Source organism: Kogia breviceps, chromosome 6 (assembly GCF_026419965.1).
Source record: "Kogia breviceps isolate mKogBre1 chromosome 6, mKogBre1 haplotype 1, whole genome shotgun sequence".
NCBI classification, from domain to species: Eukaryota; Metazoa; Chordata; class Mammalia; order Artiodactyla; family Physeteridae; genus Kogia; species Kogia breviceps.
In genome coordinates, this window is record NC_081315.1 from 17825099 (window position 1) to 17852955 (window position 27857).

Sequence of the window (27857 nt, forward strand, 5' to 3'; positions counted from 1 at the left end):
CTCATTCTTACTTCACATGTGATTATCTCTAGGCTCATCTATGGTGCTGGAAACAGCATTGTTTCATCCTTTAACATGGCTAATATTCCATTGGCTACATGTACCACTTCTTGTTTGTCCACTCATCTGTTGATGGCCATTTTGGTTGCTTCCATATCTTGGCTATTGTAAATCTTGCTGTAGTGGACGTTTGGGTGCCTGTGTCTCTCCCATTCTGGTCTTCTCAGGTTATAGGCCCAGTAGTGGGTCTGCAGGATCATATGGAATTTTAACTTTTTAACAGCACCTCCGTTCTGTTCTCCTTAGTGGCTGTTACCAGTTTACATCTCTCCAACAGCATAGGAGGGTATGCATTCCTCCACCACCCCTTCAGCATTTCTTGTTTGTAGACTTTTTGCTGATGGCCATTCTGATTGATGAGAGGTGATGCCTCTTTGTTGTTTGGATTTGCAAGTCTCTAATTATTCATGATTTTGAGCATTTTTCCACATCCTTTTTTTTTTTTAAAGAGTAATATTCTGTTGTTTTAAACCACTGGTTTGCAACAGTTTGTTATGGCAGCCCTAGGAAACAATTACAGGGCTTTTATAATCGGTGAAAATTAAACTATGTAGTGCTTGTAATGATCTTTCTCCACCTTTCAATATTAAACTGTGCCTTATTCCATATGGAGTAATTTAAGGAAAAGGCATAATGTTCCATGCCACCAACTAGATTTACTCAGAAAAACCTGGAACTTTGAAAAATACTACTTAAGACATTAAGCTTTGTTCTTCTACCATTGCGGGGGCTTTTCTTTGTTTACATACATTGCTCACAGACCTTAGACGGATAACTATAATAGATCACTATGAATAAAGCAATGTAAGAGACTGAACACCAATGTTAAATTCAATGAACTTTCTACCAGATAAATATATATAATTTGAGATGCCAATGAGTAAAAAGAATAGAAACTTAATTTATGCAAACTCAAAAGGCTTCTGAAATGTTACTTTAGCTATGACAGAGAATAATGACTTTAAACGTAATTGCTCTCCATTTACTGGTAGGAACTAAAATATCTTTCAAGCCCCATCTTCCCTTGCCATATGCCCTCATACAGATGTTGAGTTATGGATTTTTGCACTTTATGAAATTTAAATTCCTTAGTGATTTTCAGCACAATCATTCACACAAATAAAACATGTATGGCAACTCCATCCTATTATCGTTGATTAATAACTGAGAATCATACATGATATGGACAAATAGGTGTATATATAATTACATGCATATTTTCATATATGCTTATATTATTTATAGAAACATACATTTACATTAGCTTGAATATTATTATATGATAGTAGACAGAGCACATATAAAGTTAACTTTATTTGCTTAAGAACCAACATATTTTATTGTAAAGAACTACATATACATATGGAAGGAAAAGAATAGCTGCTAAGAGCTATGTTTTTTTTTTTTAAGAACTGTTTCTTTTTAAATTTGGGTAATGACAAAATTGATCCTTCAACAGCCTTTTAAAATAATATAGCCTAAAAAATTAAATTTTGTAATTGAAATAATTTACCATTATTGAAATTAAGAAAATATATTAAAGAGAGTCTTAACTCTTCAGTGATTGATTGCTTTAGAACCACCAAGGCATTACAAAGGAAGAACAGAGATGGGCCCCGCAGTCCAAAAGAAATCATTGCTTGAGTTTCTCAATCCAATGCTTATTCCTAAAATCACTATATTCCTTTGAAGTAACTAAATTGAATATAAAAGCTGCAAGTAGAAGGTAACTATCCATACAGAACACTTTGGTAGACTTAAACGAGTTTTAGGATATCTGCCTCCATAAATAAATAGGCAATAAATCAGAAAGACATTGATATAAACATATAATAATAAAACTGAAAGGTCAGAAGGCACATTCTGAAGAATACAATCTTGTAAATAAAAGAGAATGAAGGTTTACTAATAAGGTAAAATTCTCAAGAATTGCTTATTTGAGGCTTAGAAAATTATTTTTTAAATTACACATTTAAATCTTATGCAAAAACAAAAAAATGCTTTTTATCACTTAGTGCTAAAAAAAGAAAGTTGAAAAAATTCATAACAGAAATAAGAGAAAATTAAAGTTTCTTCCATTTCAAATATTCTATGAAGTATTCTATGAAATTCCATATTCATTTTCTCCTAATTTTCCTTAAACTTAAAAAAAAATGACATTAGTGTAGTATAGAGTTCACTGTAGATTCAGTGCTATTTTCTTTATCCTGCTTTTCTTCCTTATGTGGTGAATCTAGTTCATTTCTATTTTCCTCCTCACTGGAATCACTGTTCAATCCACCTTCAACTCGGGCGAACTTCTTGTCATGTGAAGAACTTTCACAGGCTTTGTCTGTGGGAACAGCTCCTTTTCTTTGGGGTAGGATAGTAAAAAATGCTTCTTGCCAGTCTCTTGTTTCTAGGTATTCCAGAATAATCTCAAACACTGCAACGAAGACAAACTCCATGTGTTTCTTAATCTAGTCCATCACAATGGTGCATGCTTTAAAACACACTGCTTTTGTGTTAAGAGTGCTAGTATGTCCTAATAACTACTTTGCTCTTATTACTTCTTTCTGCTGTATTAGCTGTCAGAGCCAGTATGCCTAAGGCTCTCAAGGCTGCTGCCTCTTTTGTAGCTTTTTCTCATTTCAGTTCTTAAGCACTCAGAGGTTTACCATTATCTGTTGTCAATTATAATAGACAGAGGACCTTTTTTGTTTCCTTCCTATTCTTTGTTCCTTCCACTTCTTTATCCTTTATGTGCTAACATAAAACTAGGAAAAAAAAAAAGGGTTAGGGTTGACCTAAATTTCTTCTATCTTTCCTATATAGTGCCACTCACTCTGGGGAGTGTCTTGACTGCTTTTTTAAAAAAATACTATCTCCAATGTCCTTTCACTTTAATACACTGCTGGGGGGAAATCTGGATTACCTTATGATAGAAAAGGATTTTCCACTAATTTAGCAAAAGTCTTAGAAGAAGTTCATTCCTTGAATCAAGTTTGTTTCTATAACTCCCTAGAGCCTGCTATAGAGAAATTTTAAAAGCCCAGTTAGTAGTTGTGTACTAACAAAAATCTCTACTAAAAAAATTTTTAAAAGCAAAACTCCAGGCAAAGACTTAATTAAGTCTGAGCATGTCTATTACAATGATATTTACAATAGTAAAAAGAAAAAAAATATCAACAACAGGAGAATGGTTACATTATTGTGTATTTAGATGACGGAAAATTACATAGCCACTAACAATGATTCAATAAATATAATAATAAATGGGGGGAAACACCCCGGATTTATAACATTTTATGCAATAGAGTAAGAATCCAATTATGTAATAAATAATATTATATATGCATAGGAAAAGAACTGGAAGAAAACACACCAAAAAGTTTCTAAAAAGTATTTCTGCATAGTGAAATTACACCTATTTTTCTTTATACTTTTGTACATTTTCAAAATTTTCTAAATTATGCATGTATTATTCAAACAAATAGTAAATGATTACATTTTATAATTTTGTACCCCAAATTGTGTGTTTTCCAAAGGTGTGTATTTTCTACTTGTCCAAAATGTAAATGTAGTGTTATTTTTCACAGTGTTCTCTCAGGTACATTTTCAGTTTCTCTCCTTATAGCTTACCATGATTAATTGCCAAAACTTTTCTACTATTCATCTTCACAAAATTTCCAAGGGGGAGCTGTGCATGATCAATTCCATGTTCTGATGCTTGTTTATACGTGAGTCCCTAAAACAAAGACACTGTAACTTGGGCTAGAACATTACATTATTTAAACTTAAAGTCTATGAAAGAATAATTTTTAGGAAAGACTTTTAGTTCAGAGAATATAATCTGAAAAAGTGTGTGTGTACGTTTAACCCCTAATTTGGAAACATTCTCTTGACAATAAGTATAGTTAGAATGTTGCTGGCATTTGTCTTAACCAATTTACAAACGAGGAAACCAAAGACATTATGCTCTCTGTCCCTTCACAAAGTTCCTCAGTGGCAGAACCAAAGGAAAAACCTGCCTCCTGCCTCCTCACTCAAACAGCTTCTCATCACTCCACACTGCCTTTCTCTCTTTAAGTACACAAACTGAATTCCTAGAGAAGCATCATCATTCTTCCCATGAATTTAAAAGATAAAACTATGTTTCAATTACATAACACTGAGAGGCACAAATGGCAAACACACGTTAAATAAAAACCTGAATTGAAAAAAATGTTCAATTGCCTATAAATTTTATTTTTCCCTTTCTGTCAATTAAAAGAATGCTGAATATAAATTTTCTCTCTTCTCAAAATTAAAATCCTTAAAGCCTGGGTCTAATCAGGACAGAAAGAACAAAAAGACAGAGTGAAGGAGGAAGAAGAGCTAAACTTCTCAACCAATAGTTTGCATGTTTTATTTTTTTAATTTTTATAGCACTGACCTCACTGGGTTGCAGTGAGGATAAAGCAAACTAATATATGCAAAATGCTTTGCTTAGCTAGAAAGGTGACTGAAATATTGTAGGCACTCAAACATCAACTATCAGTATTGACTATCAAGAAAACTGATATATCCATTTTAAGTATGAGCAAAAGCAAAAATAAAAACTTAATAGTACCTTGTGATGGTTGTGATCTACTAATCCTCCAATCACATAGGCCTTTGATTCATCTAATTCCTTTAGTACCTTAGGTGAATCTGATGTAAGATAAATCAGGTCTTCTTTCTGTATGAATTCACTATAGTGCTCTGGTTTGATGTGGATATCCTTTGAAACACAAGGGGAAAGATGTTATTAATAGGATTTTGTGAAAATTGGCTAAAAATATTATTTTCTTTTCCCTAGACAAACCCATCCAAAAAATATATGAAAGGAAGTTTGAAAGAATGTTATAACAAAGTATTATTTATTTAGAATCTACTACTCCAACATCTTTTCACCTCACATCTCAATTATTTAAGTAGCCTCCTGATGTTATTTCCCTGTCTCTAGCCTCAGATCTCTCCTATTTACTTCCACACACAGATGGTGCACTCACTTTCTGAAAACACTATTCTCATGTTTTATCTTTATCTGTAGAATAAAATTCAAACTCCTTAACTTGGTAATTCTTTCCTGAATATAGCACTAACCTATCTTTCTCTGTTCCAACAAAACAAATGCATTTTTGTCATGTATTTGCTCACATTGTTCTCCAGCCAAAGAATGCCTTCTCCAATTACTTCCTTCTCCATGTACATGAATCATCTAAAGGAAAGGGCTTACAGATTTAATAAATTCCATGCATCTGCTTCCACAAAGATACACATTTGAAATCTTCTTCACCAAAACTGTCAGGTCAGAGGTACAAGACTGAACAACAGTTGGCAGTCAGAATTTTGCAAATTGCACCAAAAGAATAAAGGAAGGTGCATCTCCAGGCTCAGATGGCATTTCTCAATAATTTTTGTGGAAATCAAAAATGAAGCGGGAGACCTCTCACCTAAGAGATATACCTTATTGATTAATAAACAGCCATTTTTCTGGAAAATGGTATATCATAAACTTGATCCCTATGTTTAATAAGGGCCTCAAGAGGAATGTGCATAATTAGAGAACAGCGAACTCACATCTCTCTGGAAAACTGGTGGTATGAAATAATAAATTTAACAAGCCACAAAATAACTGAAAGTATGCCTATTTTAACTTATTACATTATTTCTTAGGAAAGTAGGCATGAACATAAAACTTGGTAAATATATTGTACTTTAAAACTTAAAAAACCTTTGAAAATGTTTTATACTGTGGACTATTAATAAAATAAATGCAGTCATTTTAGTGAGTGAGACAGGGAAAGTCTGTCACGGTGATTAACTGGAGAAAGGAAAAAAGTGTAGGAATAACCCACTACTTCTCTGAGTAGAATAGGGTTAAGGTTCCTTAGGGACTGGTACTGAAGCCAATCTATTAGTCATCTTTGCAAATGACTGAGAGTAGTTTAGTCTAATAGAAAAAAAATGTGAGCCACATATATAATTTGAAATCTTCTAATAGCCACATTAAAAAAAAGTGAAAAGAAATAGATGAAATTGATATTAATAATACACTGTATTCAACACAATATACCTGAAATGTTATTTCAACTTATAATAACTGTGGGTTTTTTTTTTAATTTTAAGGAGATATTTTACATTCTCTCTTTTTTTTTTGTACTAAGTCTTTGAAATGCAATGTCTATTTGACATTTATAGCACATCTCAACTCAGACCAGTCACATTTCAAGAGTTCAATAGCCACATGTGGAAGTGGACACCATATGGTATAGCACAGATTTAGAAAAAAGAGAATGCAAGTACATTTCCAAATTTTAGAGTGACTTCACTCATAAATAATGTATAGCCAGTTTGCTAGGTAGAGACTGCATACAGACCTTTAAATTTTTTCCTTTTTTAAAAAATATGTTTTAAAGGTGGCAGTAAAATAGCAAGTGAGATTTCATGAAAGCAAGTACAGACTATATCTCAAGGCTCTTAGCTTCTCCCACTGGTAAACTTAGGTACAGTGATACACAGGGTTTATAGCTGCTGACTCATATTTATTAGCATTGTGTAGAACTTAGGTAAAAAATGTAGACCTTTAAGCATAAAAATACCTTGAATTATGTGAGAGTTAATCTATTTTAGTTACCTTCCAGTTGACCCATCCTTTGTCATTTTCATCCATGTTCTTTTTCAACTGGCCTCCATGGCTTGTCAAGTAAAACTGATAAAGAGATTGGCAGGTATAGAAAGAGAGAGCAAATGACTATTAAAGTCAATATTTTATTCCCTCATACACTCATCTGATTATCAATGAAACAAAAAATATTTTCATTCTGGAAAAAAATAAATTTATGGCATGCTTTAAACATGCAAGAATAAATTTGTGGTACAAGCGACGTGTATTTTTGTGTATCTCCTAACCCACTAACTTCTGTATTCCACCTACATTTTCATCCTGTTTTCTAAGCAGTTATAATCTGCCTCTTGTTTAATGATCACTTTACTATAAACTTCCTGCTTCCATGTGAAGTTTCCCTTCCCCTTCTTTTGCCACTACAGTTATTTTTTACCAGTCCAAAATCTTCATAATTTTGCTTTGACTCTAAACCCTGAAACCTATTTCAAATCTAATCAAGGGTGAGAAGAATATAGAATGTAAAAATATATTATTACTCTCACTTGATAAGAAGAAAATGTCTAACCAAAAGTATATTAAGATTTTCTGGTTTTTAACATCAGTGAGCCAGAATTAATTTTTAGGTCACCTAGAATTCAAATAAATTCAGTAAGAAAAATGACCCTACTCTTAAGAGCAGCCAACTAGTCTCACAAATCACTTCCTCATTCTAGCTAATAAAGTACCTTTCAAAATTATTAGTGACTCAATATCCTTTAAGTAGAAAAAAAATCTAGCCAACAGACACAATGCCACATATCAGCCAGGGGCAGTTACCCCATTCCCCAGAAAGGAAGGAATTGAGAGCTGAGAAACTGGTATGAAAATATGCATAAGTCCTTTAATGAAGATGTTCAACTACACAGCAATGAACAGGTCAGTGTGTACAAGACTAATGATGAATGGGCACAATGTGTTTGAGAATGACGTGAAAAAATGTTTAAAATATTTTATTTTTGTAGAAAAATAAAACATTTTTACAAATAGGCATTTTGTTCTCTAAGAAAGATTACCTGTAAGATTGTAAAAGCGACGAGGATTACCTATGCCTTTTCCGAAGGAAGATATAAAAGGAAACTAGAAGTTTGTTTTAAATTCCCCAAACATACCTGCACAGGATGCAGTGCTCGTCGATTTTCTGCATAACATCGTTGAATCTGCTTATGAAGTTTCTTAATGTCCTATAAAAGAGTGCAATTTTTAAAGCAATATTTTCAAAATTATCTATGGCCATTCCACAATCCGAGTGGAATAGAATAAGCAGAAGGGATGACTAGATAGGGGCATTCTTTCTTTTGAAATACAAGTCCTTTCTGATAATTTCCATTCAGTTTTCTTACATACTAATAAAATAATTACCATAAGTCAATACTCTATAAGTGACCCATTATTCCACATTTTGTAGCTACTTAACATGCACGTTCAGGAAAACTTTCACTCTTCTTAAGAGACAACAAAAGAAAAAAAGAACTCTCTTATAGTCATGCTATTACAATTTTTATAACTACCAAAGCTTATAAACATATTCCTTTTAGTGGCATTGTTTAAACAACCAGGTTTCTCAAACTATTAAATAAGAAATAATTCTATTAAGCCAATCATATTTCTTATTTTCTTCCTTTTGATTAGGATAAATAACAAACTCCCCACAGCTCTTTATGAGTAATATGCAGTTACTGAGTTTCATAATATATTACGGTATCTGTCTTTCCCTCTGTCTATAGATATACATATAAATAAAAACAACTTATTAGCTACTTTAATTTAGGGTACAGATATTGAAAAACTGAATTCAGGATGCATTTTAAAGCTGGTTTGGTGGTGCTGAATTCCCTTAGCTTTTGCTTGTGTATAAAGCTTTTGATTTCTCCATCTAATACGAACGAGAGCTTTGCTGGGTGGAGTACACATTCCTGCACACTAACAACAGAAGATCAAAAAGAGGAATCAAGGAAACAATCCCATTTACCACCAAATCAAAAAGAATAAAAATACTTAGGAATAAACATACCTAAGGACACAAAGGACCTGTACTCGTAAGATACTGATGAAAGAAATCAAACATATGGAGAGAGATCTAAGATATTCCATGTTCTTGGATTGGAAGAGTTAATATTGTCAAAATTACTATAGTACCTAAAGCAATCTACAGATTCAATGCAATCTGTAGCAAATTACCAATGGTATTTTTCACAGAATTAGAACAAAAAATTTTAAAATTTGTATGGAAACACAAAAGACTGAGTAGCCAAAGCAATCTTGAGAAAGAAAAACGTAGCTGGAGGAATCAGGCTCCCTGACTTCAGACTATACTACAAAGCTACAGTCATGAAAACAGTATGGTACTAGCACAAAAACAGAAATATAGATCAATGGAAAAGGATAAAAAGTCCAGAGATAAACCCATGCACTTATGGTCACCTAAAGGAGGCAAGAATATACAATGGAGAAAAGACAGTCTCTTTAATAAGTGGTGCTGGGAAAATGGGACAGCTATATGTAAAAGAATAAAATTAGAGCACGCCCTAACACCATATACAAAAATAAACTCAAAATGGATTAAAGACCTAAATGTAAGGCTGGAGACTATAAAACTCTTAGAGAAAAACATAGGCAGAACACTCTTTGACATAAAACGCAGCAAGATCTTTTTCAATCCACCTCCTAGAGTAATGAAAATAAAACCAAAAATCAAACAAATTTTTGTTTTTCTTTTCAGTTTTTTTTTTTTGGCCATGCACATGGGATCTTAGTTCCCCAATCAGTGATCAAACCCACGCCCCCCCCTGCATTGGAAGTGTAGAATCTGAACCACTGGACCAGGACCACCAGGGAAGTCCAAATGGGACCTTTTTAAGTTTAATTAAGCTTAAAGTTTAATTAAAACTTAACCTTTTAAGTTTAATTAAACTTCAAAGCTTTTGCACAGCAAAGGAAACCATAAACAAAATGAAAAGACAACCCTCAGAATGGGAGAAAATATTTGCAAATGAAGCAACTGACAAGGGATTAATCTCTCATATATACAAACAGCTCATGAAGCTCAATATCAGAAAAACAAACAACCCAATCAAAAAACTGGGAAGAAGACCTAAATAGACATTTCTCCAAAGGACATACAGATGACTAAAAAGCATGTGAAGAGATGCTCAACATCACTAATTATTAGAGGAATTCAAGTCAAAACTATACTGAGGTATCACCTTGCACCAGTCAGAATGGCCATCATTAAAAAATCTACAAATAATACATCCTGGAGAGGATGTGGAGAAAAGGGAGTCCTCCTGCACTGTTGGTGGGAATATAAACTGGTATAGCCACTATGGAGAACAGTATGGAGGTTCCTTAAAAAACTAAAAATAGAGCTACCATATGATCCAGCAATCCCAATGCTGGGCATATATCTGGAGAAAACCATAATTCAAAAAGATACATGCACCCCAATGTTCACTGCAGCACTATTTACAATAGCCAGGACATGGAAGCAACTTAAATGTCCACTGACAGAGGAATGAATAACGAAGATGTGGTACATATATACAATAAAATAATACTGAGCCATAAAAAGTAATAAAATAATGCCATTTGCAGCAAGATGGATGCACCTAGAGTTTGTCATACTGAGTGAAGTAAGTCAGACAGAGAAAAATATCATATGATATCGCTTATATGTGGAATCTAAAAAAAGGGTACAAATGAACTTATCTACAAAACATAAATAGAGTTACAGATGTAGAAAACAAACTTATGGTTACAAGAGGGTAAGGTGGGGGAGGGATAAATTGGAAGACTGAGACTGACATATACACACTACTATACATAAAGCAGATAACTAATAAGGATCTACTGTATAGTACAGAGAACTCTAGTCAATACTGTGTAATGGCTTATATGGGAAAAGAATCTGAAAAAGTGGATGTATGTATATGTATAACTGATTTACTTTGCTGTACACCCGAAACTAACACAACATTAAAAATCAACTACTCCAACAAAAATTTTTTTAAAAATGCATTTTAGAGGGCTCCAATCAAGATCGCGGAATAGAAGGACACAGAGCTCACCTCCTCCCACAAATACATCAAAAATACGTCTACATGTGGAACAATTCTCACAGAATACCTGCTCAACACCAGCAGATCTCAGACACCCAAAACTGCAGGAAAGATCTCCATGTAACTGGGTAGGATGAAAGAAAAAAAAGGAATCGGGACAAGACTTGAGCCCCTGGGTGGGAACAGTAAAAGAGGAAAGGTTCCTGCACCCTGGGAAGCCCCTTCACTGGCAGGGAGATCAGCTGGGACAGAAAGGGAGCTTCAGAGGCTCGGAAGAGAGTGCAGCAGCTGGTTTGCAGCAGGCAGAACAGACGGAGACCTGCACAAATGGTCCCTGCCACCACCCAGCACTCCCCAGTCTGAGATGTGCTTTTGCTTTTGTGTGTACGGTGGCTGGGTGCTAAAGCTCGGGCTTCAGAAGACAGACCCAGGGAGAGGACTGGGGTTGGCTGCACGGAGACAGCCTGAAGGGGCTGGACTGTGGCCCGGGCCTGCCACAGAAGTGAAGCACCATTGTTAAGGGGTGCACAAAGGGAAGGGCAGGGCCCGCCATAGCAGCCTCACTCTTGGCGCACTTACAGCAGGTGTGCTGTTGCCACTGAAACCCCACTATTAAGGGGCAGTGCCTGCCAAAGCTGTCTCTTTCTCAGTGAGTTCTCAGTAGGCTCAGTGCTGCCTCTACGAGCTCTGGGAGCATGCAAGTGCCAGTGAGTTGCCCACACACAGAGGCGGGGCTGAAATCAGAGCTGATCCCCAGGGGCCGTGTGACTTAGGAAGCAGGGCTGATATCTGAGCCCTCTCCCTGCGGCTGTGCGATCTGTGGGTTTAGGCCACTGCTGCCAGCTTTGTAAACTCTGCCTGCGGAACATCCAAGTGGGCTACAGGTGCTCCCATGGCTGGGGCGGGTCTGGCCTTAGCAGCTGTGGGCTTTGTGGGTGTGTGCATATGGAGTTGGGCTGGGGTCTGGGCTCCATCCATACCTCCCACGGCAGGTCCAGGTGTGCAACTACTGCGGTCCTGGTACCTGACTTCAGTGGATCTGAACCCAGCACCTGAGGAACAACAGGGCCAATTGCCTGCATTCCCATGGTTGAGGTGAGGCTGAGGGCAGTGCCAACAACAGTGTACTTTGTGAGCCTGCACAACAGGTGACAGATGACACGACAGAGCACACTTCTCAGTGGACAGCTCTGGCAGAGGAATACTCAGTGGCTCCTCTCCCAGTGGGAGTGCTCCAATACTGCTTACCTCACACTACAGCTCAGAAATGGATCTGGGGGCTTCTACTCCAACAACTGGGGAACAGACCTTGCCTCCAATAGGGCTGTGACAACCACAGAGCAAAGAGGAGGCCCTGCTCAATATTCAGTGCAGGCTCTGGCCACCACAACCCCAGTCACACCCCCTATCGAGGAGACAACGGCAGGCATCCATACAAAAAACAGCTGTCTCACCAAAAATATTAAACCCATGCAGGCTACACAGGGACATTCCCACATAAAAATATCTCCAACTATTTAGGAAATAATTGTTTCTCCTAAACTCATAGAGTAAGAGAACTATAAGTAAAATGAAGAAAACAGGAACCACTCCCAATGAAAAGATCAAGAGATTGCCAGTCAAAGACAATGAAACAGACTCCTTTAGTCTAAAAGACATCAAGTTCAAAAAGGAGATAATGAAAATACTGAAGGAAGTAAGAAAGGCTATTGACAGAAATGCAGATTACCAGGAAAAGGAACTAGAAAATATAAACAGGAGACAAGAAAAATTAGGAAACTCATTGGCTGAGACAAAAGCTGAGATAAAGTCAACGAACAGCAAATTGAATAATGCAGAAGAACAAATAAGCGGTACGTAAGACAGACTAATGGAAATCATGCAATCAGAACAGCAAACAGAAAGCCAAGTGAAAAAAATTACAGCAATATAAGATGTATGGGGTAATATAAAGCATGCCAATCTACACATAATAGGGATCCCAGAAGCAGAAGAAAGAGAAAAGGGAATCGAAAATATATTTGAAGGAATTATGGCTGAAAACTCCCCAAACCTAAAGAAGTAAACAGTTATACAGGTACAGGAAGCACAGAGTGTCCCCAAAAAGATGAACCCAAATAGACTTACACCAAGACGTATTATAATTAAAAAATGGCAAAAGTAAAAGATAGAGTATTCTAAAGGCAGCAAGAGAAAAACAAAGAGTTAATTACAAGGGAACCCCCCATTAGGCTATCAGCTGATTTCTCTACAGATATGTTCCAGGCCAGAAGGGAATGGCAAGATACATTCAAAGTCCCGAAAGGGAAAAGTCTGCAACCTAGGATACTCTACCCAGCAAGATTATCATTTAGAATAGGAGAGATAAAGAATTTCTCAGACAAGCAAAAACTAAAAGAAAAAAGCAATACTAAACATATCCTAAAAGAAATATTAAAAGGTCTTATCTAAATAGAGAAGTAAGAATCTATGCGAAAGAGAAAATCACAATTGGAAAGTAAATCACTTAAATAAGCCAGTATACAGATTAAAAAAAAAAAAAGAAAAAATTTCTGTGAAAGCAAGATAACCACAATGAACAGCAAAAGGATGAACATGAATATGTAAGAGAACATCGAAATCATAAAATGTGGGGGAGGAGAGTAATAAAATGTAGGGTTTTTTTTTGAATGTGTTTTAGCCTATATGACTACCAGTTTAAAGGCAGTAGATACAGGAAGGGGTTAACATACTTGAAAAACAGGGTAACCACATCAAAAACATACAACAGATTCACAAGAAAACAAAAAGAACACAAGCATAGTACAAAAAAAAATCATCACATCACAAAAGGAAATACAAAAAGGAAAAATAAAGAAGAAATACAAAATCAAGTGGAAAACAAGGTTTAAAATGGCAATAAATACATACCTATCAATAATTACCTTAAATATCAATGTGCTCCAATCAAAAGACCTAGAGTGGCAGATTGGATAAAAAAGCAAGCGCCTACAATATGCTGCGTACAAGAGATCCACTTTAGGGCAAAGGACACACAAAGACTGAATGTGAGGGGATGGAAAAAGATATTTCATGCAAACGGAAATGACAAGAAAGCGGGGGTTGCAATACTCATATCAGACAAAATAGACTTTAAAACAAAGGCCATAAAGAAAGATAAAGAAGGACAGTATACAATGATGAGAGAATCAATACAAGAAGATGATATTACACTCCTCAACATATATGCACCCAACATAGGAGCACCCAAATACATAAAATAAATACTAATGGACATTAAGGGAGAAACTTATGGGAAAACAGTAATAGTAGGAGACGTTAACACCCCACAGCAATGGATAGATCTTCTAGACAGAAAATCAGTAAGGAAACAGATATCGTAAATGATAAAATAGAACAGTTAGACTTAAATAACAACCAAACATACAAAGAAGAACTTATATCAGTCCTTCTCAAACTCTTTCAAAAGCCTGAAGAGGAGGTAACATTCCCAAAGACACTCTATGAAGCCATTTTCACCCTGATACCCAAACCAGACAAACCATAACAAAAAAGAAAATTACAGGCCAGTATCTCTGATGAAAATAGATACAACAATTCTTAACAAAATATTAGCAAACTGAATCCAAGAACACATAAAAAAGATCATACACCATAACCAAGTGGGATTCATCCCAGGGTCACAAGGATGGTTCAACATATGTAAATCAATCAATATGATACACCACACCAACAAAAGAGAAGACAAAAACCACATGATATCTCAATAGATGCAGAAAAAGCATTTGATAAAATTCAACATCCATTCATGATAAAAACTCTTACGAAAGTGAGTATAGAGGGAACATATTTCAACATAATAAAAGCTATTTATGACAAACCCACAGCCAGTATAATACTCACTGGTGAAAAGCTGAAAGCCTTCCTGCTATAAACTGGAAGAAGACAAGGATGCCCACTCTCATCACTTCTATTCAACATAGTATTGGAAATCCTAGCCACAGCAATCAGACAAGAAAAAAAATAAAAGGTATCCACATTGGAAAGGAAGAGGTAAAATTGTCATTATATTCAGATGATATGATACTATATATAGAAAACCCTAAAGACTCCACACAAAAACTACTAGAACTGATAAATGAATTCAGCAAGGTAGCAGGATACAAGATTAACATACAGAAGTCAGTTGCATTTCTTTACACTAACCATAAATTTCAGAAAGGGAATGTAAAAAAAAGAATCCCTTTTAAAATTGCATCCGGGGCTTCCCTGGTGGTGCAGTGGTTGAGAGTCTGCCTGCCGATACAGGGGACATGGGTTCGTGTCCCGGTCCAGGAAGATCCCACATGCTGCGGAGTGGCTGGGCCCATGAGCCATGGCTGCTGAGCCTGTGTGTCCAGAGCCTGCGCTCCGCAACAGAAGAGGCCACAGCAGTGAGAGGCCCACAAATAAATAAATAAATAAATAAAATAAAAAATAAAAAAAATAAAAATAAAATTGCATCCAAAACAAAATACTTAGGAATAAACCTGACCAAGGAAGTAAAAAACTTATATGCTGAGAACAATAAAACATCAATAAAGGAAACTGAGGAAACTGAAGATGATTCAAAGAAATGGAAAGATATCCCATGCTCTTGGATTGGAAGAATTAATACTGTTAAAATGGCCATACTACCCAAAGCAATCTACAGACTTAATGTGATCCCTATCAAATCACACATGATATTTTTCACAGAACTAGAACAAATAATCCTAAAATTTATATGGAACCATAAAAGACCCAGAATTTGCAAAGCATTCCTGAGGAAAAGAACAAAACTGGAAGCATAACCCTCCCAGACTTCAGACAATACTACAAAACTACAGTAATCAAAACAGTGTGGGACTGGCACAAAAACAGACATATGGGTCACTGGAACAGAATAGAGCCTAGAAATAAACCCACGCAACTATGATCAATTCATCTTCAACAAAGGAGGCAAAAATATACAATGAGAAAACAAAGTATTTTCACCAACTGGTGTTGGGAAAGTTGTACAGATGCATGTAAATTAGTGAAGTTAGAACACACACTCACACCATACACAAAAATAAACTCAAAATGTCTTAGAGACTTAAATACAAAACATGACATCATAAAACTCTTAGAAGAGAATCTAGGCAAAACATTCTGTGACATAAATCCTACCAATGTTTTCTTAGGTCAGTCTCCCAAGGCAATAGAAATAAAAGTGAAAATAAACAATTGGGACCTAATCAAACTTATAACCTTTTGCACTGCAAAGGATGCCATGAAGCAAATGAAAATACAACATATGGACTGGGAGAAGATATTTGCAAATGATGCTACCAACCAGGGCTTAATTTCCAAGATAAACAAAAAGCTCATACACCTTAATATAAAAAAAAAACCCAATCAAAAAATGGGCAGAAAACCTAAACAGACATTTCTCCAAAGACATACAGATGGCTAAAAAGCACATGAAAAGATGCTCAATATTGCTAATTATTAGAGAAATGCAAATCAAAACTACAATGAGATATCACCTCACATCAGTCAGAATGGCCATCATCAAAAAAATCTACAGATAACAAATGCTGGAGAAGGTGTGGAGAAAAGGGAACCCTCCTATACTGTTGGTGGGAATGTAAACTGGTACAGCCACTATGGAGAACAGTATGGCGGTTCCTCAAAAAACTAAAAATAGAGTTGCCATATGATCCAGCAGTCCCATTCCTGGGCATAGATCCAGAGAAATCTATAATTTGAAACAAAACATGCACCCCTATGTTCACAGCAGCACTGTTTACAACAGCCAAGACATGGAAGCAACCTAAATGTTCATCAACAGGTGAACAGATAAAGAAGATGTGGTGTATTTATACAATGGAATACTACTCAGCCATAAAAAAGAATGAAATAATGCCATTTGCAGCAACATGGATGGACTTAGAGATGATCATACTAAGTGAAGTGAGTCAGAGAGAGAAAGACAAATACTGTATGATGTCACTTACATGTAGAATCTAAAAATGTGACATAAATGAACTTATCCACAAAACAGAAACAGACTCACAGACACAGAGAACAGACTTGTGGTTGCCAAAGGGGAGGAGGGGTGGGGGAGAGATGGATTGGGAGTTTGGGATTAGCAGATGCAAACTGTTATACATAGAATGGATAAACAACAAGGTCCTACTGTATAGCACAGGGAACAATATTCAATATCGTGTAATAAACCATAATGGAAAAGAATATGAAAAAGAATATATATAAATGTATAACTGAGTCCCTTTACTTCCCAGCAGAAATTAAGACAGCACTGTAAACCAACTATACTTCAGTAAAATAAATTTAAAACACAAGAAAAGAACAAAATAGCCAAGAGGTGGAAGCAACACAAATGTTGATCGACACCAGATGAATAAATAAACAAAACGTGGTCTATACATACACTAGAATATTATTCTGCCTTAAAACATAAGGGAATTCTGACACAGGCTACAATGTGGGTGAACCTTGAAGACATAATGCTCAGTGAAATAAGCCAGTCACAAAAGGACAAATACTGTAGGATTCCACTTACATAAGGTACACAGAGTAGCCAAATTCATAGAGACAGAAAGTAGAATGGTGGTGCCAAGGGTTGAGGGAGGGGGAATGGAAATGGCTGTTCATTCAGTGGGGACAGAGTTTTAGTTTTTCAAGATGAAAAGACTTCTGGAGACTGGCTGCACAACAACATGAATGTACTTAGCACTACTGAACTGTCCACTTAAAAATGGTTAAGATGGCAAATTTTACATTACATGTATTTTACCACAATTAAAAAGAAAAAAAAGATGCATTTTAGTACATAAAGTTATATCAAAGTCATATTACATATTAAAGCAAAAATTATTCAGCCTAGTTCAGTTACAGGATTTTTCTGACAATGATTCATGATACCTTTAATGCCATCAAGCTATCAAAACTGCAGTCAATGATAAGGCGGAGTGGGCTGTAAACAACATCTCTCCGAATACGTTTTCTGTCACTTCCTTCTGAGTTTGATTCCAGTTGACACTGTCGCTCTAATTGCTTTCTCTTGCGTTTTTCCTTCCGCTTTTGTCTAAAATTAGTAATTGAAAATAATTTTTCATTATTTGTATATTCATACATTTACAGTACTTTTCTAAATAGACAAAGAAACAACTACTTTTTAAAATTAGCAGACTAAACCATAACAAAATTGCCACTTCTATGGATCAAAAATTGTCAAATATAAGCAATTTTATATAATCTTATCTAAAAGCTTTACATAATAAATGAGTTTGCAAAAACAGTATAGTACTTTTTACACAAATTCTAACTATACTAATAATTTTATTTACTATTGGTAGCACGTTAGACATACTTACAAAACTTTTAAAATACTGAGTTTGAGAGTTATGATAAATTTTACTTCTATCATTCTTCTCCTACATGATTTTTGAGTTACATTTATAACCATATAAAAAAAGTAAAATTTTTATTCAACATAGCTTTGGAAGTCCAAGCCACAGCAGGCAGAAAGAAAAAGAAATAAAAGGAATCCAAATTGGAAAAGAACAAGTAAAACTATCACTCTTTGCAGATGACATAATTCTGTATACATAGAAAATGCTAAAGTGCTACCAGAAAACTACAACAGCTCAACAATGAATTCAGTAAAGTTGCAGGATACAAAATTAATACACAGAAATCTGTTTCATTTCTATACACTAAGAATGAAATATCAGAAAGAGAAATTAAGGAAACAATCCCATTTACCATCTCATCAAAAAGAATAAAATACCTAGGAATAAACCTACATAAGGAGGCAAAAGACCTGTACTCTGAAAACTCTAAGACACTGATGAAAGAAACTGAAGATGACACAAACAGATGCAAAGATACCTCATTCTTGGATTGGAAGAATCAATATTGTTAAAATGACCATACTACCCAAGCAATCTACAGATTCAGTGCAAGCCTTATCAAATTATCAATGGCATTTTTCACAGAACTAGAAAAAAATTTTTTTCTAGACAAAAGAAAAAATTTTTAAAAATTTGTATGGAAACACAAAAGATCTTGAATAGCCAAAATAATCTTGAGAAAAAAGAATGAAGCTGGAGGGATCATCCTCCCTGACTTCAGACTATACTACAAAACTACAGTCATGAAAACAGTATGGTACTGGCACAAAAACAAAAACACAGATTAATGGAACAGGATAGAAAGTCCAGAGATAAACCCATGCACCTATGGTCACCTAATCTATGACAAAGATGGCAAGACTATACAATGGAGAAAAGATGGTCTCTTCAATAAGTGGTGCTGGGAAAATTGGACAGCTACATGGAAAAGAATGAAATAACATTCTCTAACACCATATACAAAAATAAATTCAAAATGGATTAAATACCTAAATGTAAGACCAGATACTATAAAACTCCCAGAGGAAAATATAGGCAAAACACTCTTCAATATAAATAGAAGGAATATATTTTTGGATCCATCTCCTCAAGTAATGGAAATAAAAACAAAAATAAACAAATGGGACCTAACTTTTGCACAGCAAAGGAAACCATCAACAAAATAAAAAGACAACTTATGGAGTGGGAGAAAATATTTTCAAACACTGCGACTGACAAGGGATTAATTTCCAAAATAAACAAAAAGCTCATACAGCTTAATATCAGAAAAACCAAACAACCCAATCAAAAAATGGACAGAAGACCTAAATAGACATTTCTCCAAAGAAGACGTACAGATGGCAAAGAAGCACAGGAAAAGAAGCTCAATACCACTAATTATTAGAGAAATGCAAATCAAAACTACAGTGAGGTATCACCCTACACCAGTCAGAATGGCCATCATTAAGAAGTCTACAAACAACAAGTGCTGGAGAGGGTGTGGAGAAAAGGAAACTCTCTTACACTGTTGGTGGGAATGTAAATTGGTGCAGCTACTATGGAAAACAGTATGGAGGTTCCTTAAAAAACTAAAAACAGAGTTACCATATGGTCCAGCAATCCCATTCCTGAGCACATATCTGGAGGAAACTGTAATTCGAAAAGATACATGCACCTCAGTGTTCATAGCAGCACTATTTACAATAGCCAAGATAGAAGCAATCTAAATGTTCATCAACAGATGAATGGATAAAAAAGATGTGGTATATATATACAATGGAATATTACTCAGCTATAAACAAGAATGAAATATTGCCATTTGTAGCAACATGGATGGACCTAGAGATTATGATATTAAGTGAAGTGAGTCAGAGAAAGGCAAATATGATATCAGTTATATGTGGAATCTAAAAAAATGATATAAATGAACTTATTTACAAAACAGAAGTAGACTCAGAGACATAGAAAACAAACTTATGGTTATGAGAGTGGATAGCAGGGGAGTGGGGAGATAAATTAGGAGTTTGGGATTAACATATACATACTACTTATGCATAAAATAAACAAGGACCTACTGTATAGCATAGGGAACTATATTGTATGTCTTGTAATGACCTATAATGGAAAAGAATCTGAAAAGGAATATATATACATGTATATACTTATACATATATATATAACTGAATCACTTTGCTGTATACCTGAAGCTAACACAACATTGTAAATTAACTATACCTCAATAAAAATAAAATGTTTTTTTAAAAACTATTCCCATTTTTAAAAAAGTAAAATTGTTTGTGAAAAAAAAGTCATATTTTTTTCTCTCATCTGCATCAACAATAATTTATTTTCTTCTAGTAAATTTTGTCTTTATATAGTGACAGCTTCAGCCTAACTTCTCTCACCAAAACCTGCAATAGTTCTTCTAGTAAAATCAATGTTAGGCCCAAATTTGATCTTTCTGAGGTGGTTATTTTTGTTCCATATCTAGGACATGGATGCTAACTATATCCCTTTTGTAAATCAGTTATTTTAGAAATTGTGCTGCTACTCACAATAGGTTCTGGGTGAGAAAAGTGTACAGTGTAAATTCATCAACACTGCTAAAAAAATAATTTAAAACACATACAGTTTTAGTAGCCAATTGACAATGTTAGCTAACAATATATAGAGCCCAAATTTTAATTAACACAATTATTTTTAATGTGTCAAAGGGCTATTGCAAGGTCCAACATTCCAATAGGGGTATATTGGAATACACCCCTGTGAACAGGGGTAGAATACATGCATTTTGATACATACTTGCGGAGTTCTCTTTGTTCTTCCCATTGTTTCTGTTTCATTAGCTTCTTCAGTTGCCGTTTAGATATTGGTTCAAATCCTTCACCTAATCCTGGTTTCTGATTCTCCTCTTGGTCTTCATTTAAGTCTTGCTTTCTTTCAACATTAGAAGTCTCACTAAATGCTGGCAATATTTCAGATGACATTATTTGATGCCTCTGAAAAATTGAAAAGCAACTTTGACATGAACAGATGACTTACAAACACAAAAAAAGTAAAAAAAAAAGACTGAAGGATGTGATTAAAATTAAACCATATTAGTAACGAATAAAAATGCATATTTGGGCAATTGTCATTTACTGGCAAAGATCATTTGATGAAATGGGATATTTTCATACAGTACTGGTGGCCATGGCACAATTTTTCCAGAAAACTACTCAGACCTATAATGTTTGAAGAGCTTTAAAATGGTGATACTCTTTCACATAGTAATTTATTTCCTTAGAATAAATTCCTGTAAATTAATTAGAAATACATACAAAATTAATGCAAAAGGATATATGTACTATTGTTATTTTTAACAATAAAAAATTAGAAACTACTTGAAAGTCAGCAAATGGGGACTAAATATAAATTAAAGTTCATCGATAACACTGGCTTGGAATACTAAGCAGCCAAGAAAAATCATGTTTCCCCAAATTATTTAATGATAAAGGGAAATGGTTATGTTAAATAAGAAAATCAAAGCAAAAAACAACACATATGTCCAATTTTGTTTTATAAAAATACACACACACGTTTTAACTCTGACCCACCCATGGCTTTCTGCATTTTCTAAATTTTATATAATGAAAATATAGTTTTATAAAAAATATATCCTTTTTTTTTTTTTTGCGGTACACGGGCCTATCACTGTTGTGGCCTCTCCCGTCGCGGAGCACAGGCTCCGGACACGCAGGCTCAGTGGCCATGGCTCACGGGCCTAGCTGCTCTGTGGCACGTGGGATCTTCCCAGACTGGGGCACGAACCCGTGTCCCCTGCATCGGCAGGCGGACTCTCAACCACTGTGCCACCAGGGAAGCCCCAAAAAATATACTATTTTTTTAAAAGAGATGGAAGACACCTTTTGGTACTTGTCTTTAATGCTGCCCATACAACAAAAATATTACTTTCACTATCTGGGCATACCCTCAACAATTGGGCTTTGACAACAGACATGCTATATATTTCTATCTTTTGGCCAGTGCAGAGAACAACTTTGGTTGCCTCCACCCCAATATATTTCATTGTAAATACGTAATTGTCAATTTTCCACTTAAGTCACAGCTGAAAAACAAACTATGTAAGCTGACTCTGTCATCAGCTGTGGAATACTTAGGGCCAACTCAAACATCTTTATTTCATATCCATTGCCTAGAACTGAACTTGCTTTCAGATTACGGAAAGGGCTAGAAATATGAGATATCTTTTCTCTTTAATTGATTCTTAACATCAAAGCTTAAGAATGTATGTTATTTATCCCTACCAAAGACTAAGCATGAAGCTTGCAAATGTTCTATTGGCCTTATAGAAAAATATGATTCTTCCCTCTTACAGAGATAGATAACAAGTCTGTGCAGAGAAGCTAACATCTAAAAGAAAAAAGAACAATCCCCACAATTCAGATAATGGAAGGAAAAAAACCTTTGCAGAACATAATTTGAGCAGTAGTTTTATTATATGGTTCTTGCTTTCTTTAAAAGTGCAATGATATAACAGGACATATGGGGATAACCAAAGCAAACTTAGAAAGTTTACTGCATTTTGACTGAAAGACAAGAAATTTTACGATGCGTGCTTTAGGGCCTGGAGCAAAAGCCCTGGCATTTTATTAGGTCACAAAATTACTAAGAGGGGAAAAAAATCATTTAGTAATACAAGTAAGAATTCACAAGTTTCCCTTATGCCACCAAGCAAACAGTTCTCCTTTGGGAGGACATCTCCTAGAAATGACAACTCAACTTTGACTCTACACTGGAAACTCCACTGGGTAAGGGATAAGTCTGATTTTGCCCACCATTATATTGCCAATACTAATACTTGGCACTTCGTAGATGCTTATTATACGTTGGTAGAATAAACAAATGAGTGAATATGATATTACAAAGGACTTTTTAAAGTAATGAAAATAGAGCAAACATTTATTAATTCTTATTATGCTTAATAAAAAATTTATTATCTAATTTACTCTTTATAAAAACCCTATGAAGTAGATAGTATATACCTGCTTTGCAAAGGAAGAGGTACAAAGGTTAAATAACTTGCCCAAAGTTAGAACGCTATTAAATAATTCTTAAGAAACAAGGCACCTAGAGCAAATGTCACACAAAGTAGGTCCTCAAAATACTAGAATGAATAGACAAATGAAGTGATGGAGCTAAGATTCCAACCCACATCTAACTCTACCATCTCCCAGACATCCGAAGTCTTATTTAGAAAATGAGGGTTTCCAAAGAATGTTAAAGAGCTGTGTTGCTTTAACCCTGGTGTTGGAGGGTTCTGAAAAGACCTGTGTCACTGAAATATCTGGAGAAAAAAATAGCTCCAGTTCTATTCTTATGCCTCTGCACCGAAAAAATTGGGACAGACTTCCTAGAGATCACTGCCAAAAGTTCATGTTTTGATGCACCCTGCCTCCCAATCTTGAAATATATGACAACAGTAGATAAAATATTAAAAGGGGAAACAAAAAAGGTACAGCCTCTCTCAAAATCCAGGTTAAGAACTGGGTCTTCTGTGTAAAGGCACCTAGACATTTTCCTAGCTTTAAAGTAAAGAGAAGAAGAAGAATAAAAGATAGAGGATGAGAGAAAGATGGGAGACAGTTTAAGATGAACCCTTAAACTAGTGTTAGGGGTGGGGCTCCTCTTTCCATGAAAAAAGCCTGAAAACAGGTAAAATTATAGACTATAGCTTATACAAAACTGACTACTTGGGGGAAACGTGAAGGAAACAGACACAGCCTCTTGGCTACAACCTGGGTCCAGCATGAGGTGACATATGAACTTATATTATTACATGATTAGAATTCTGAACCACATATATAAGCTCTGATGTGGGCTGAAGCACTGAAAAGGGTCATGGGTGGGAGAAACCACAAAATCAGTAGTTCGAAGAGGAAAGTTATAATTCTATTCAAGATGAGTCTGCAAAGCAAAATTACAAAAAGACAGAAATGATGAAAAAAAAAACCCAGCTAAATCAACAAGCAGGAGATAAATTCACTCTATAAAAATTGAATAGAGCAATGTGAAAATGACTTTAAAATAAGTTTGGTTGAAATCTTTCAGAGCTCATGAAGAGTAATAACCATAAAAACAAAACAGGAAATTGGGACACAAAAGCAGGCATAAAAATAGGAAAACAAGAATCTGTAAAAAAGAACCAATTTGGAAACAAGGAAATGAAGATATAAAAATTTCAACATATGAGACAAACTCCAGATTACCTGGAGTCCAAGAGGTAACTGATGAATGAGAAGACATCCTCAGAATCTAACTCAGAATTCAGACAGAAAAATAGAACGAAAAAATAGTATGTCCGAGCATTTAGATACAAATAACAGGATGAGAGAACTACAGGCCAAAAAGGTAACTGAGGGTAAATGTATAACCTTGAGTGCATTCACTAATTTTTTTTTTTTTAATCTGGAAAATAAGGTTAGCGTTCAATGTAAGGAACAGGAGACAGGAGAAACACAGTAAGCCTGAAAAGATCAGAAGAAAACATTTAAATATATATTGTGACCCCTATGATCACTTTTATTTCCTTTCCATAGATAGTACGTTAATAAAAATGGGCAATGAATGTATTCAAAATATAGGGTGGAGAAAACATAAGCTAAACCTGCCTATTAAGCTAAATGTGTAAACTTAAAGGCACAATTAAAATTCAGAGGAAACAAATTGCTTTCTTCATGAAACAGTGATTAATATTCTAAGAGAGAATATTTCTATTATCAGTGGCATTTTTTGCTAGTTCTCTACTCTGTTCCAAATTGCAAGTGTTGATTTGCTTTATCATGTGAAAATTTTAGAAAAGTATAGCCATGTTTTACAGCTCATGCACACCAGGGGGAGCTTTCGCCTTTCCTAAGAAGTCTAAGTTAAATCTAATTTGCTTATCATTGCATACTGTTTTTAAACAGCCTATCAAATACAAAGAAAGCTCATGAGCTAGTCAACATTATCACTACTATTTTTGAAGTTATTCCCAATTAAGAAAATGCACTGTAGTAAGAGAATTTTTTTAAGCTTTGAATAAGCTTAGATACATGGCACATTGCACAACAAAAATGATGCTAGCTTGAGATCCTATAAATTATTGCTTGCAGCATACTTTACATACAAAGATACGTACCATCTCCTACTGCCTACAACATACAATAAGCATTTCACTATGAGCTAGCTTGTTTGGATTAACCTGTTAAGTAAAATATAAACTCCATGGAGTTTTGCATTCCTCCCTCACATGCAGTGATACAGCTCATTTTCATTCACTCACCACGTTCAACAAATTTTGTAGCAATTATAGAAATAACTGCGTGAAATTTAGTTTACCGGGGCATTGAATTTTTTAAAAAATGTTTCATTTAGTTGCAGATCCAGGTTATCTGATGGTCTTATAAAATTAACTGGATAGGATGACTAAGGCAATTTGGTATGGGATAAATACATTAAAAACTAGTATTTCAGTCGTCCTTGTATTCCCACTTCTTTGCACAACTGCCGGCAAGGAGGACATACATCATAATGAGTGACCGGCCAAAAGTTTAAAAAAAAAGAAAAAAAAACATTTCATGGTTTTATTGGTTGGGCTAAAGGCTTCATAATTTATGACACAGCCGCCCTTCCAGAAAGATCCAAATGAATGTCGGAATAACTGCAGAATGGAATTAAATGAACTGACGGTGATAGAGAAAGAATACCCTTTTTAAAACGCGCTGGCCAAATCTGCATAGCTCGGTTCAGCTATGAGGCCCTTAGGCAGAGGGCTGGGCCGGGCTGGGGAGACGGGGCAAGATTTAAAACAAAGAAAAATAAAGTGAGAAAGTCTTCTGTCGCTATTCTCTTTATATGTCTAGAAAAAGTCCCGAATTTTAACACAAAATATTTCAGTGAAATCCAGTAACACCACGGACTTCTTAAAATCGTCCTCAGCTCACCACCGTGGGGCTGACAGCACCTGCAGCAACTTCGCCCTGGGCTCTCCCCACATTTCAGAGCGCTCAGCGACGTCAGCCCTCTTTGGAAAACTGAGGTAAGGCAGGTTTAAAGAGGTGAAGCGACTTGCTCACGCTCTCTAGCCACCAAGTGGCAGAACCACAACTCGTTTTCCAGCCCTTTAAAGTCCGATTTCCCTCTCCCTTCATTCTTGGGAAGCGCACACCCTTCACATGCTAGGGGCCGTATCGCTACCCCCAAGCAAACGTCGACAGCTACAGCCCCGACGCTGGTGAGCAGAGCCGCGCCCCACTCTTCCCTACAGGCCGCCCGAGGGCGGACGCATTCCAGAGGCGGGATTAAACTGTAGTCGACGAATCAAAAATCTGCTTGGCAAGGCAAGGGGGCGCGCGCTCTCTGACGTCACTTCCTTCGGAAGCTGGGTCTCGGAAGCTGGGTCTCGGCTGCTGCTTCTAGTGTCCCACTCCCCTCTCCCTCGGAAGCCCTACTGCTAGTGGAAGACGGCAGTGGCACGCGCTCCTTTTGCGCTCGGATTATATCAAAGGGTAGGCGAGCGATAGCCTCCATGCCAAGAGACTTACCGAACGGAGGAGTTGGCGGGGAATCTGAGAGCCCGCACAGAAAGCTTTTTGTAGTGGTCTTTACCACTCCAGAAGGTCCTCTTTCGGAAACTTCAACTCCCAGAGGCAGACACGGTAGCTACGCGTAGGAGGCTACGGAGGTTACGTCTTACGTCAGCTAACTGCGCCTACTCCGTACCCATAGTGGGAGAAAGGGGCGGGAGTTTATGTGGGGCGGGGTCTGGAGTTCGGGTTTCTGGAGTGGGAGGTAGTGCGTGATGTCTGTTTTTCCACTTCAAGGCAAGGTTATAGCTGCGGCATATGTTCACTCATATTTCTGTGGGGATGGCGGGGGTTGTTAAGACATTCCTACTCTTAAAAATTACAAGTGCGAAATACTGATGAAGGACTCTTAATTCTTCCGTGTTGGAGATGAAAGCGTATCTTGCCTAAACTATTTGTAACTAATACAGAAGAAGGTTGTTAGTAGCACATGATTTTACACAACTCAAATGGAAAATCGAATTTTAAAAGTGAGTCAAACTCCCAATAAGATGCGTGTAAACCTGGAATGTTTAAGCTTTTTCTTGCTTACAACCGCAAGTCTTACTCTCCATTCATTTCTTGAACGGTTTTACACATGCTATTTTGCAAAACATCAGGTGACATTTTATTGTTTATAATACCTGACCTTATGTAATCTTTTTGCTACATATAAGTCAAGTCAGCTGAGGGAGGGCTGAAACATAATCCGGTAGATTGTCATTTTCTATTTAGTTTTTAATTTGTTCCTCCTTTGTTTTGTTTTGTTTTATTTATCTATTTTTTTGGCCGCGCCTTGCTGCATGTGGGAGCCTAGTTCCCCAACCAGGGATCAAACCCTCCGGCCCTGCAGTGGAAGGGCGGAGTCTTAGCCAGAAGTCCCTGGTCCTACTTCTAAAAGGTGATTATTGCAGAATTTGAAGATAAGAATGTTGTTTGATTCAATGAATAGAAGACTGCCATCTCAGTATGGAAAGAACTCTGAAGTAAATTATTCTTGATATTTGAAAACATTTAAACATGTTTAAAGGTTTCAGTGAATAGA

General features: G+C 35.9%; 2 protein-coding genes across 6 annotated transcripts in view; one reads left to right on the top strand and one right to left on the bottom strand.

Annotated features, from left to right (window-relative positions):
- Positions 1 to 505: 505 nt before the first annotated feature.
- On the bottom strand, positions 506 to 26946 carry TRMT10A (tRNA methyltransferase 10A). 3 transcript variants are annotated; one of them, XM_059066909.2, is made up of 8 exons: positions 26792 to 26946; positions 21009 to 21205; positions 17737 to 17899; positions 7840 to 7911; positions 6701 to 6775; positions 4652 to 4801; positions 3682 to 3787; positions 506 to 2485 (listed from the first exon to the last, which is right to left on the bottom strand). In XM_059066909.2, the coding sequence occupies exons 2-8, from the start codon at positions 21191 to 21193 to the stop codon at positions 2220 to 2222; spliced, it is 1017 nt and encodes a 338-aa protein (XP_058922892.1). In that variant the 5' UTR covers positions 21194 to 21205; positions 26792 to 26946; the 3' UTR covers positions 506 to 2219. The 3 variants fall into 3 exon arrangements, with proteins under 3 accessions (XP_058922892.1, XP_058922890.1, XP_058922891.1); XM_059066907.2 differs by lacking the exon at positions 26792 to 26946 and adding an exon at positions 26192 to 26486 and having other exon boundaries at positions 1245 to 2485; XM_059066908.2 differs by lacking the exon at positions 26792 to 26946 and adding an exon at positions 26168 to 26439 and having other exon boundaries at positions 1245 to 2485.
- Positions 26621 to 27857, top strand: part of MTTP (microsomal triglyceride transfer protein) — a 56438-nt gene continuing 55201 nt past the window's right edge. Inside the window, exon 1 of one of the 3 annotated variants that reach the window (XM_067035542.1) lies at positions 26621 to 26755. Coding sequence is in view for 1 of the 3 variants with exons in the window: in XM_067035540.1 (XP_066891641.1) it covers positions 26776 to 26905 (130 nt within the window). In the remaining 2 variants the exon portion in view is untranslated. Of the gene's footprint in view, positions 26906 to 27857 lie in introns of all 3 variants that reach the window. The other 2 variants (XM_067035540.1, XM_067035541.1) reach the window with 2 other exon arrangements.

Coding starts and splice junctions, on each gene's coding strand:
- TRMT10A (XM_059066909.2), bottom strand. CDS start 21,193: ATGTCATCTGAAATATTGCCAGCATTTAGTGAGACTTCTAATGTTGAA. Junction 6,776..7,839: donor GAGCACTGCATCCTGTGCAG/GTATGTTTGGGG, acceptor TCTCTTTATCAG/TTTTACTTGACAAGCCATGG. Junction 4,802..6,700: donor AAGGATGGGTCAACTGGAAG/GTAACTAAAATA, acceptor TGTGTTTCAAAG/GATATCCACATCAAACCAGA.